The 14,080-nt window shown below is 36.3% G+C and overlaps 1 protein-coding gene across 1 annotated transcript; it reads right to left on the reverse strand.

The window, feature by feature from the left end:
- Positions 1 to 3,775: 3,775 nt before the first annotated feature.
- LOC121437978 (acidic mammalian chitinase-like) lies at positions 3,776 to 13,720 on the reverse strand. Its single transcript, XM_041638129.1, has 10 exons — positions 13,658 to 13,720; positions 11,444 to 11,473; positions 10,721 to 10,922; positions 7,387 to 7,443; positions 6,353 to 6,518; positions 5,698 to 5,822; positions 5,403 to 5,526; positions 4,948 to 5,133; positions 4,012 to 4,131; positions 3,776 to 3,925 (listed from the first exon to the last, which is right to left on the reverse strand). Exons 1-10 carry the CDS (start codon positions 13,680 to 13,682, stop codon positions 3,776 to 3,778), a joined length of 1,185 nt encoding a protein of 394 aa, XP_041494063.1. The 5' UTR covers positions 13,683 to 13,720.
- Positions 13,721 to 14,080: the final 360 nt, after the last annotated feature.

A 14,080-nucleotide genomic window follows, 5' to 3' on the forward strand; every position in this document is an offset into this window, starting at 1 on the left:
ACTTGAGGTACTTTGATAACTCTACCATCAAAAACTGAAACTTCCAGCCAGGTGTTGATGGCACACACCTTTAATCCCAGCATTCTGGAGGCAGAGAGGGATTGATCTCTGAAAGTTCGAGGCCAGCCTGGTCTACAGAGATAGTTCTATGACTTCTAGGACTGTTACACAGAGAAACCCTGTCTCAAAAAGAGAAATTAAAACTTCCTCTTCATCCTCTGAGGTATCATGAAGTGAAAGTAAATTAAAAACCGATGCTGCTTTCTCATCCTAAGGGCCCCTTTTCTTTATTATTTTCTTATTTATTTTCTAATCTTTAGTCTCCTTGTCTGTGTTGGAGAATATTGTCTGATGCAACTTTTCTCTGTAGGTCTAAGCAATCTCTGATCAAATTCTACAGCACAAATCTATCAATAGGAAACCCATTTTGAACTCACAGGTGATATTTTGTATTTAAACTTTCACTTACGGTTTCCCATATCTTTAAATTGATAGAGCCTTCTGTAGGGAATCTAGGGAATAGTTGTTGAAAGAAAGTGAAAAAAAAAACTTCTTTAAGGTCTTTGGCAATACATTGCAGGAACAGAGGTGAACAAGGCATTTGGAAGGAGAAAAGTGGTCTTTGTAACTCAACTGTCTGAAGACTTACTTATGCTTGTTCTACCATTTCTTTTCTAACAGGTGGCTATGAGGCTCAGTATTTCTCTATATATCATGGTAATACTCATTCTTTATAATTTCTCCTCAATTTGAGTCCCAACTTGGGCATCACTTCACCAGATGTCACAGGGATAAGGGTCCTGAATGGCAGAGAAGAAAAATAAAGAATTCAAAAGCAAAACCTAGGAAAAGAAAGTTTTTCATAACCTTATGGATTATTCAAAACAAGTTTAAATAAATGTACAACATCATATATACTTCTTTCTATGGAAGAATAGGCCAAGGTCAGCAAAGAGCTGAATCAAAAAATGTTGACAAAAACAACAAAGGATACCTAAGAAATATGACCTACGGAGATAAACCAGAAAAATACAGCCACTCATTATAGGGGTTCCCAGTTACGGAAACCTTTACTACTTTGAGGCCCTGTCCCCAGGTGCCAACCAAACCTTATCAAGTCTGTCCCTGGGTAAGGGTCCCTTCATCGTTTAATCAGGATCATGCAGAAAGCCTTGGGTTGGTCTGACACCAATAAATGGAAGGTATATGGTTGAGAATGAGTACCCCAAACTAAAGATATATGAAGAAACCACCAGTTTATAAAAGAAATTTAAAATATTATATTTAAAGATAGTTTGATCAACTATCCCATCCCAGAAAGCATAAGTTATTTAATGAAAATCTCAGTACTATGCAAGTGATCTCTTCCTATGAGTTACTGGTCAGGGGTGTACCAAAGCACCACAAACCATATAGGCTATTACAATTGCTCTTGGATGCTCACCATAACTAAATGGAATGCTAAGATCCTATTGCCAAAGATACCCACTTTGGTTGTGGGTATCAGTCTAAGACTAATCAGGAAACATTCACCCTAATAGCTAGCTCTCATAGCACTTGAATGTGACAATCATGTTGATGGAAAGAAAAGACACCAGTGGTCCTCCCCAATGCTGGCCCCTGCGTGCTACCAGGCAAGGGGTACCCACTGATGCAATTATAAGCATAAATGTTCTGGTGTAACAAATGACTTTTTGGTTGTATTTGAGGCCTATACACAGGAAGAATTTTTTTCTGGTATTGTAAATCTTATCAGAAGCCCATCATTGGGTCAAGCAGAGACACAAGGGTGATCCTACTGGTGTTGTTTCTCTAGTCTTATGGTCAAACTGCCTTCTTAATGTTTATGCTGATACACAAATAATTGTGTTCCTTTCCATCTTCATCAGAGAAAAGCAGAGATGAATTAACTGGCTAAAGTGCTGAAGAAAAGTATTACTGTGAGTGTTTAGATGTAGAGGGGATATCTGTCTCAACATACTTCTATGCAAGACTGAAAACTTTGTGGAAGAAAAGATAGAAAGAATGTAAGATCCGGAGGGCTAGAATTATAGCTATGATACAATGACTTTTAGATATGGCATTGTGCAAATCTATTAACAGCAGCTATGGGTGCCTGTACCAAACCTGCAGAAGATCAAGATAATCAAGCTTTTGTGTGGATGTGAGAAGGTGTCTAGAGGCCCCACGTTTCACGGAGGAGCTATCAGTAGTTTATGACTGCTGACTGACAATGAATCACTTTCACAAGGGTTATGACAGCCAAGAGGTTGCTCATCGTCTGGTGAATAATACATTGCATAGGATCAGAACTAATTACAGTGAGGGAGAATTAAAATAATACCAACCATAAGAAAAAAAGACATGGGATCAGTAGTGAGAAAGATTGGTGGGACCCAAAGAGAATGGGAGACAAGTAATGTGGCGTGGGTGAGATCAAAATGAATTGTGTAGATCTATGTAATTATCAGAGAAAAATGAAAATATTCTTTTTAAAAAAATAAATAAATAGGAGTTTCTGTTGAATTATCAAATAGCCAAAGACACTCATGTTCTGACTGTTGATTTTATTTTAGTACATTTGGGTAGAATTAAGATGATCTTAGAAAGGGGCTCTGAGAAAGGGTAGCAGATAGTATTCATGTTTAACTCAGAAGTGTTGACTGGTCTTGATGAGATATTCTGTCTGGCAGTTCCAGACTCTAATTTCATTGAAAAAGAAGCATATGGTATTTCTGTTATTTGCTACTGAGTAGCAACACAGGCTCCAAGGTCTCAGAGCTGAGATTCCTTTTTCTAATCACACTGGTTGGAGTAGAAGTTACTTTGCAACCTAAAACATATAACATAAGAACAAATGAAAACATGATCTGACTGCTTTGAGACTAGAAGAGAACTGTAATATGGAGGGATGAATTATGGTTACAATTATCAAAAGAGTCCCTAGAGTGAGATCACAAATTGCAAACAGTAATTATATCAAGCCTTTCTAGATCACAATTTCAAAAAGCACCTCCCTTTGCTGGATAGTTTTATGTCAACTTCACACAAGCTAATGTCATCTGAGAGGAGAGAACCTCATTTAAGAAATTGATTCCATAAGATGTGGCTGTAGGCAAGCATTTTAACTAGTAATTTATGGGGTATGACCCAGTCCATTGTGAGTGGTGTTTTCCCTGGGCAGGTGGTCTTGCATTCTATAAGAAAGTATGCAGAGAAAGCCAATAAGAAGTGTTCCTCCATGGCCTCTGCATCAGTTCCTGCTTCCAGATTCCTGCCCTTCATGAGTCCCTGCCCTAACTTCCATAATGAGCAATGATGTATAAGTCTAAGCCAAATAAATCCTTTCATTCTTAAGTTGTTTTGAGTCAACCCTAACTAAAATATTTCCCACATAAGTCATATAAGAACTACCCACTGATCATTTAGTGTATACAAAACCTTCTTGGGAGATGTGGATATAAGTAATAAACAAATGTACTTTAAGAAAAAAATTCTGGAGTTAATATAGACATTAGTAATTTCCATGAATGATAGTTTAGATTTGTTAACGCACTGGATAAGACTTCCTATTAAACATTTACAAGATGGTAGCTAATCTGTAAACAAACAAATACTAAGTAGTCCTGACTTCTTGTAGAATACAAAATTGCTGGCATGGCGATTAGTAGTTGGAGAAAATGATAAGAATATCACTGGGAGAGAGCGTAGGCATGTCAATACTTCCTTCGAGTTGGTGAAGGAACACGTATCTACCCTCATCATGGTTTCACTGTCACTTACTTGCACTGTGCACCTTGAGGGCTTTCTTCAAGGTGGAGGTCAGGGGGAATATGCCCTGACCACAGAATGAGCCGGTAAAGTCATCCATATCAATAGCCCAGATCATGGCACCTCCAAAACTGTTATTCTTAAGCCACTGAGCCTGGTTAAGGAAAAAGGACAGCAGGAGTCACTTCGTTTCCTGGGACTCAGACTCAGGGCCCAGCACATCAGCACCACTGGCCTTACCTTGATATGAAAGCTCTTGATATTGTCATAGCCAACCCACTCGTTACCATGGTAGGCATAGGGCACTTGTTGAGCAGCATTCCAGACCTGAGTGGCGCCATTGTTCAGGAAAGTGCAAATCTTAAAAAAGTTAAGAATTTCAGATCCTTTCAATATTAATCCCATGTAAGAAAAAGTGCGTATACATAGTTGTTTTCCTTCCTTGTCTTATCTCCACAAGACTTTCCCCAATTTTCTAATTGGTGACATTTGTAGTTAAGAAGATTCAGATGTGTTTTATTTTGTTTACTGGATATCACACCCAAGGTCTTGCCAATAGTAAGTGCTTTATCATTGATCCTCATACTCATTTGTTTTGTTTGTTTGTTTGTTTGTTTGAGAGAGGATCTCAATCTATACAGCTTAGACTTACTTCAAAATGGTGATACTTCTGCCTCTGTTTATCAAATACAGAGATAATGGGTGTGAGGCACCATGCCTGCCAAATATATGAATAATATATCACTGTGTGATATAAGCCCAATTTTATTTCTCTGGTACTGGAGACTGAAGCTAGGACTATATATGTCCTAGGCAAGAGATGAACAACTGAGATATATCTCCATCTTAAGCTACTTTTTAAACGTTCACAGATGGTCAATATTATAATTTTGTTAACTTTTAGTTCTAGAATTCACAGTAATCTGAGACTTTTGATTGTTTGCATATTTTTATTTATGGAAATAAATAAATGTTCTTAGGAATATGGTATGTAAATTGGAAGGACTGTGTTACTAATTTCTTATCATTTTTGGTTACTTAGAGACTATGGTATAAAAATTTAAGTCCTTAAAATAACATTCTGCTTAGTGCAAGTAGGAAATAAAATGAAAGAGTCAGCATATTTTTCAGGTTATGTACAAGAAATTCTCAGGGCACATTAAGCTACCTACTGACCTCATAGTAGGCCCAGAGTCCAGTTTTCTTTGTGTAGGGCCCTGGATGGCCACCACGGTTGCTAGGTGCACCAATTCCAGTTTTAGAAGAGTCACTCAGGATGAAGGTGTGTCCATATGCTGGGAATCCAACAATGAGCTTCTCAGGTGCTGCCCCTTTGTTTTTCCAGTTGTCCATGATGTATTTCTACAGTGGCAAAAGTTAGCTGTAGGACCCAAGCCACTGAACACCTATGATTAGTTATGTTAGCTCTTCCTTCTATCAGTTCAAATTTTTCTATGTTAACTTAAAAATAATTAGGTAGTTTCTTCTAAAAAATTTCAATAAATATGAATTTATAGTCAATGAGACATGATTTGTGACTTAAGAAGATGACATTTGCATTATTTGCGTTGATGTTTTTTGCCTAAATCTCGACATGACTTATCTCTTCACTTATCTGTGTGTTATCTTACTATGTTGTGGAAGGCCTTGATGCCAGTTTCAGTTGGAGATTTGTATAATGGACTGTTTTCTCCAGTGTAGCCTTCCCAAGCTCCATGGAGGTCATATGTCATGACTTGAATATAGTCCAAGGACCTAGATAAAAAGAAAATTCTTAAAATCATTTCATACGGCTATTCTCCATACCTATGACAGCAAAGCACCTTTTACTAAACCTCTGAGCAAAGTCTTTGGGCAGCAAGACATGCCAAAGAAGAGAAAACTCTGCTCACACTTTAGTAGTACAGGACAATGTGCATCACTCACTGTGACAGTTGTGGGACCTCATGGCCAGATTTGATTGTGGAGATGGCACCATCAACTGCGGCAGTGACCAACAGTCTGGGCTTCTTATTCTTACTCACCTCCTCCTCAAAAGCTTTACGAATTTCCTACAGAGTAATAAGTTATAGAACGATAGAATTGAAATTATTTAACTCCTTAAACAAAATGCATGTTAAAGTGCTTTTACATATTTTATCTTAGTTTAGTATATCAGCGTATAAATAAAATCATGAGGATAGATGGTGCTAATAAAATTAACAGATGCCTAATATTCACAGGTAATAGAGATTTTTCACAAAGCCCCACAGAAAGCTAGTAGCCATTTAAAAACCAAGACAAAGGTCTTAAACACCAATCAATGCACCCCAGCATCATCATGCCCTGGAATTACACTGACTTTTATACTCTGGACCCAGCTTCCATTTGTGATGCACTACTTGATGGCTGTAGCAATATGTCATTAGAAGTCACTTTGTAACTATGTTCACTCAGTGAAATGATTGTAGTCTGATGTCCCTTAGAGAACACGATTTATTTACTAGGGTTTTTGGCTTCAGTGACATTGTCAGGGGTGGGATCTTTGGAAAGAGAAACCTTTGAGTTTTCAAAACCTTTGAAAGATTCCTTCTTTCCTTACCTGTATCAGGACCGTAAAGAGATGCTTGTCCCTAGGAGGGCTGCCATGACAGCCAGGATACTGCCAAAATAAGTTCAACCCATCAAAGCCATACTTGCGCAGGAATTTGATAACTGAAGTGACGAAAGACTGCCGACTCTCGGGAGTAGTTACCATGGTGACGAAACTAAGGAATATCCAAAGGAAATTATAGTAATGCTTCAAGAATCTGAGCACACTAGAATACACATATTTGACTGATTAATGTCTGCCTCTGAGCCCTTCCTACAGAGCCAATCAATTCTGTGGGTTTCTCTCAACATCCTGCTATAATGCCTGCCCTTGGAAGACATTTCATTTATTTTATTCTTACTTGTTCTAATTTTCTTTGAAATTGATCGTATTGTTTTGAAAGCAACTGACACACACGTCAACGTGCTTGGTCTTCAAATAGTTCCCAAGTGTGTATATTCCTAAAAGTGTCATATTGCTTAAGCAAGTTCATTTCTTTTCCCTGCTTTTGAAAGTAAAGAGCAAAGTATGCCAGTTGTTCCTCCTGCTTTGTATTTGGAGATACTTTAAGAAGGAAGTCTGTTAGCAATGAGGTGACTAAAGCTTAGGGGATGGAGTAGCAGAATATCTATCCTAATTTAAATACGAAGTACACATTAGTCTTTTAGTTAGTATTGAGGTTCCAGTATAAACATTTCTTTCTCTCTCTCTCTCTCTCTCTCTCTCTCTCTCTCTCTCTCTCTCTCTCTCTCTCTGGATTTTTGAGACAGGGTTTCTCCATAGCTTTTGGTTCCTGTCCTGGAATTAGCCGACCAGGCTGGCCTCGAACTCACAGAGATCTGCCTGCCTCTGTCTCCCAAGTCCTGGGATTAAAGGCGTGCGCCACCACCATCCGGCTTAAACATTTCTTTAGTTAACATATTTACTTAGTGGAAACCCTTAGTGATTTATGTAACATTGGAAAGAGTAAGTAAACAGAGATCATGCGGTGATAGTTTATCTTTAGTAGTAAATGAATGAGAATTTCTCTGCAGAGTACTTACGGGGCAGCTCCAAAGTTCCAGCATCCAAGGGACAGGAGTGTTTTCAGCTGGTTGTTCCTTTAGAGCAACAGGAAAAACAAATCTCAAGTCCCAAGGGTCCTTCTAGTTAAACGGCACTGTTTGTAGTATTAAGCCTTTTCATCTGATTCATTCTTTGCATGATATGATAAAATAAATCTGTGAACAATTTTCTCCACTACTGAAACTTTTATTACAATTTTTTGCATTTCCATTATCCTAAAAAACATCAATGCCACTTGTACAAATCTAACATAAGGTACAGATTATTGTAAATTCATATTTTTATTTTTGAGATTATAATATATCCAGAAAAAGGTGGCACATGCCTTTGATCCCAGAAGTCATGGAGGCAGAATCAGGCACATATTTGTGAATTTGAGGCCAACCTGGTCTACAGAGAAAATCCCAGATAAGTCAGAGATACATAGAGAAACCCTGTCTCTAAAAACAAAACAAAACAACAGTAATTATAGTATAATTACATTTGCCCCTTGTCTTTCCTCTTTCCAAATCCTCCCATATACAGCTCCCCACTCTCCTTCAAAGTTATGTCTTCTTTTTCATTAATTGTTAATGTATGCACATATGTGTATGCATGTGTGCATATAATATATATATATATATAAGAATTTTATACATGAGCACTATATCTACATCTCTCCCATCCTTTCCTCTCTGCGCTCCAATTCCTCCCAAGCTCCTCTTCCAAAATACTTGCAAATAATGTACTGTTCAATATTTCTAGTGCTCACAACTTAATAGCATAATTGGCTCAAATCTTGTCCAATGAAATAAAATGATACGTTTTAGTTGAGATGTCATGTTTTCAGTATTGCTGACACAATACAAATTCAGTGGGTTGGAAATATGCACATTCTTAGGAATAGTAGTTCAAAATATCAATTTCCAAAATGCAAGGTCCATAAGGAGACAACACTAAACTTTTAAGTGCATTGATTCTTCCTCCTCAGAATCCTAAGGAGGAAGATTATGCTGGAATAGGTACTCACATATTATCAGGTTATCTGTGATGCAAGAAATCTAAGAGATTTTTGCCATTATAAATAATAGCTTATATTCTTATAGCTGTATGCAGGATAGTAACATTAATCATGGTAGAAGTTGCCTGTCTTCCATGTCTTACATGTTAATTAATATACTTAATAGATCTATAAATTACAAGTTACCAGGAATTGTTTCATTTTCCACAAAAGATTACTCTATTAGAATGCAGGAAACTCTTCTGATGTGGAATGCCCTTCTGTATGCTGTGAATATGTCTTATTACCATTGGTGATTTGGCCAATAGCCAGGCAGAATAGAGCCAGGTGGGAAATCCAAACAGAGAGACAGAGAGAAAGAAGGCAGAGTCTGTGAATCACCAACAACCACTGGACAAGCAAGATGTGAGTAACAAGCCATGAGCCTCATGTTAGATATAAACTAATAGAAATGGGTTAATTTAAGATGCTAAACCTAGTTCGTCAGACGCCTGTGTCATTAGCCAAACCATTTTTAAATAATATGAAGCCTCAGAATGTATATTTGGGAACTGGCAGACAGGAAAGAAATCTCTTGTTACAATCTTCTGATTGTTGAACTATTTCATGTATAATTTATAGGATGTTCAACCTCTCCCTTTCTGATACAATTAATGGATATCATGGTGTTTGGTTTTGAGTGATTAAAAACACTAAGAAAGGAAAAACAGCTATTTTTTAAACACTAAATGGACTAGGTGATATATGTTATGTGTATATTTCTCTGCAGGTAGAATTATGAAATTGCACCACTACCTCATATCAAATGCAAAAACCAAACCAATGTAGATTAAAGACACAAACGTAAGTTGTGAAACTATAACACTCCCTGAAAGGAGCATGAGTAAGTCTGTACAGTGATTTTATTTAGAAAGATCTCCAGAACAATGAAAACAGAAAGAAAGATTTTCACTGGGATTGCATCATAACACATCTTCTCACAACACAGGAGCGACAATCAGCAGACTAAAGAGACAAAACTAGAGAACAAGAGGAAATATTTGAAGACCATTTATCTGGTAAAGGGTTACTATGCAATATACATCATAAACCAAAACCTCTGAGAAAAAACAACCTGAGTGAAAAATGGGCTAAAATCACAATTGGACATTTCTTAAAACAAAAACTGGTAAGTATATGAGAAAAGTAACTTAAGTTCATACAAACCAGAAATAATTTGAATGATTATAATAAAAATATAAAACATGACAATATTGTCAAAGAAATTTATAAAAAAATTTAGATGTTATTGGTATAGGTATAATTTAATGTAGCCAATAGAGAAAACAATCTAAATAATCCTTTAAAGGTTATAAATAGAATTGTCATTAAGTCCAGAAAATTGACACGTTGATTTCTTTCCAACATATATGAAATCAATGTGTTGAAGAGATAGTACTAATACTATAAATTTCACAAAAATTTAAGATAAAAAATCACTTATTGTGTTCTCAGGTAAATAAGTAGGCAGAAAAGATATACTGTATGTAAGCACTGAAGTTCAATCATAGAAAAAATGAGAAATTTGTCATATTTAATAGTGTGCATGAACATGGGGGGAGACACTGATAAAATAGGTGACATACAGAAAAACAAGAAGTGAGTGGACTTTTGAATATTTCAACTCATATGTAAGAGGACTGGTACTTATCACAGCCTGGTCAGAGAAAAGAGGATTAGGTTAGTAATACAGACAAGATGTACAAAATCTAATTGATATACAAAATGAAATTTCAAGATATGACATTTATTTACCATGTTTCTTATAGTTAATAAATAATAAACAGCATTTTAGAAACTTACAATAGTAGATTTGACTATTAAAAGTAGATTGTTGAAGGGCAGGCAAGATGTCTCAGTGGATTCATGTACTTGCCATCAAATCTGATGACTTCTGTTCAATTCCCAGTGCCCTCAAATGTAATAAGAGAGCTGATCCTACAAACTGTCCTCTGACTTCCAAATGTGTGTAGTGACATGCCTGTGAACATTCACTCACATTTACAGACGCAATAAATAAATGCAATACATTTTATACAAGCGTTCAAGGCAACACATATATTAATAAACACAAAAAACATTTTGTAATACAAAAATGTTTCAAGCTATTAATGTTTTAGTGATAAAGTATGTCATTTTGTGGAAATAAAAGGCAACAGCTGATAACTGAGTCTCTACCTCAAATCCATCAACTCTGTACTATCAAGAAGCATTGACATGTGGCAACTTTTGACCTAACAGACACCAAATTACACATCGTCTCTTTCCCTTACCTTTTCTTTAAGTTATTAAAGTCTTTGTAGTCATCTAAGGCTTTCTTTTTGGTCATGGTGATATTGTTTTTCCAAATTCCAGCAAAGGAATAGATTAAGTGGGTACATAGGCAAGGATCAATGTCATCAGGCTTAATACCTTGCACATCTGACTGATACTGAGCCCAGTTGTTGAAGTAACACATCAGTTGGTAGGCAGAGTCTGTGAGAGGTGAGGAATAAGAATAACAGGCTTTTATCGAAGCTGATAACCTGTGTTCATAGTTTGTCCCTGCTTCCTTTCTTTCCTATACCTCAGAAGCCTGATTTCTGGTTAGAAGTGATTGTTGTGAGAACTCTCACAGACTGACACATAATTCCAACTTAGGAACAGCAACTGATTTAAAGTAGGTTAAGTTCAATTTGGAAAAAATTCATTGGGGGAGTCTGGTTTCCTTCGACTTGTAATAATAGGGATCCAGTTGCCGTGTGGAGCGAGGTAGATATCAGTTTATAGCTCTCTAGTGATCTTGCCATATGTAATATCAGAGATAACAGAACAAATGTGGACTCTCCACAAAGGTAACCCATTTCCTTCTTATGTTACCTCTTGGTCATGTTTTTTTTTAAAAAATAAATATTATAATATAATTAATAATCACCTATATTAAGAATATTGGATTATAAGTAATTTAGGGAGATCTGGGGCTTTGTTAATAATAAAACATTGAGCCAATGACTTACCCAGATGGGCATTCAGTAGGAGGTTGAGACCTAGAAGCAGAAAACACACATTTAGCTGCTGTTCACTAAGATCTTATTCAAAAGCTTGTAGGCTTTCCTGATTATTATAGATTGTCACATCTTCAGAGAAGTATGTTCTTGGCCTTCAGAATAACACCTAAGCTACACGTGACTGCTTCTCTCTTGCTTCTGTTCTGCATTATTATTTGCTAAATCTGTTATAGCTGCATACTTTACTCAGTACCTTTAAATTCTTCTTTGGGGCCTCTCAAGAATTCTTTCAGAATTTCAACAAAGTGCTAGTTTAAATAATCTCATAGGGAGTAGCACTATTCAAAGGTATGGCTTTGTTGGAGTGAATATGTTGTTATTGGAGGAGGTGTGTCACTGTGTGGGTAGGTTTGAGGTTTCCTATGCTCAGGATACCACCCAAGATGTAGAACTCTCAGCTCCAGCACCTGCCTTCATGGTGCCACACTCTCTTCCATGATGATAATGGACTGAACCTCTGAAACTATAAGCAAGTCACCCCAATAAAATGTTTTACTTTGTAAGAGTTGTTGTGGTCATAGTGTCTTTTCAAAACAATAAAAATGCTAACTAAACAGCCTGTAACTCTTTAAAAATTCCCCAATCTGTCTTGAGTCTTCTGCCAGAAAATTATCATTATGTTTATAACATCAATCTGAGACTATTTTACCAAACTGCTTACTGAGCCTAGTGCTAAATTGGTCTTTAATGTCTCCTTCTCTCCCCCATGATGTTTTAAAACAATGCACTATTTAGAGTGTAAATGTAATGATGTTTCTTCTTTAGAAGTCATTAAGTTGGCTTTAATAAACATTGGAATAATTTTTTAAAGAAAAAATTACAATACAAATTCACTCTACTCAGGGATCACATGTTCACTTAGCCTTATAACATACAAAGCATCACCTAAAGCAGAGAATTAGATTTCTCCTGAAGCCTTGAGATGTTTTATATGAAGCCTTGAAGTTTCTTGAAAAACCCTATGAAATGACACCAGAGTAACCATGATTTAAGACTCAAGATGCCTCTGCTCAGATTAAACACAGTTCATTTTCTTATGACAATATCTCACTATGGAACTTAGGCTAGTTGTGGCATAGTTTCTTCTGTCTCAGTAACTTGAGTCTTGGAATTATAGGCTTGAACCACCATCAAGCTGAACAGACCACTATTGCTCCATTTTACAGATTAAGGTTGATGTTTCTATCTTTAAAATTTCTGAATTTCAGCAAAGTTTGGAAATTACAGATTTAGCACAGCTAGTATATTTTGGAATTACCTAAAATATCTAAAAATTATGCTGTGTGAATAATTTAATTGTTAAGGTTTACACTTTATGTCATCACTGACTTAAAAGACTATACAGGGTGACTAAGGAATAATTCTGAGTAACTTCTTACATAGTTTGGTAACAGTACTGCTGATCTTCTTCATCTTAGACAAAGCTATTCTGTGGACATAACCAAGTAAATAAAAATAATGCCAAGAAAGAAACTTAGTTCACTCAACAGAGGGAAATCATGCCAAGAAACACAGCCAATTACCTAGGTCTAGTAAAGTCTTGGACCTTGGAAAAGGATGTCCAGTTTCTACCTTACTAAATCAGCATATTTCCTACATACATAAAAATATTTAACCTTCTACATACAGTTAAATATTGTTCTTACCTCTCATTAAACAAATATCTCCTTGCAGCAGATTGAGACTATTACAGAAAAGCACAATTGGTAACTGATCAAAATTCAGAGAACAATTGACTTTGTGGTGTCCCAGCCTTAACTGATACATCAATAATATAACTCCTGTGTCAAGGTCTCAAGGATAATAGTAGAAGATGTGGTAGAAAAATCAGAAGAGCTATAAGAACAGGGAGATTTCTATGAGATTTTCTGGGAGATAAACTACACCTATGAAGTCTCATTTGCATTGTGGCCAGAAAAGGGACACAAATATCAATGCTAACATAAAAGAGGATAATTTCACCTGCTCTCAACCCTACACAAAGAACTATGGCAAACTAACAAATGTTGAGAATAAAAGAAATAATCTTACCCAGGGAAAGCCCTGAAATTGATAGTTCAATAGCAAGCGGTCAGCCCAAACATCATATACATACCAATAGCATTACAAAAATAAAAATAAAGAAACCAAGTAAGAAGTCTCTAGATCTGATTATATACTCACCAATGATGAGAACTAGCTTCAACATGGTTGCTTCAGTACTGAGCCAGCACAGTCCTGATTAGTTTTATATATATTTTTGTATCTATTAATCACAAAAATTTTCAAAGAAAATGTTTACTAGACTATATGTGTGGTTAATTGGTAAATCAACAGGTCTTTACTACTGATTCTGCTTTCGATGCCATGCCTCCTAGCAGGAGGTAGAGTACACAGTAACACAAAGCGCTCCCATGCTTAATAACCTTTCCCTCACATCGCAAGACTGAGAAACATCTGTTAAGATACTACCATCAGGCTTTATTTCACAGAATTTTTATACCTGGCACCAAAGTATGTTTCTATTGGCAGGTAAACAATAAAAACTTTTGGAAGTTTTAGCTTTGCTTAAATAATGGTTGGTTGTTCCTGGAATTATTCACATGT

The sequence above is a fragment of the Microtus oregoni genome, unplaced genomic scaffold (genome assembly GCF_018167655.1).
Source record: "Microtus oregoni isolate MIOR12 unplaced genomic scaffold, Mior012 000054F_ref0000373, whole genome shotgun sequence".
NCBI lineage: Eukaryota > Metazoa > Chordata > Mammalia > Rodentia > Cricetidae > Microtus > Microtus oregoni.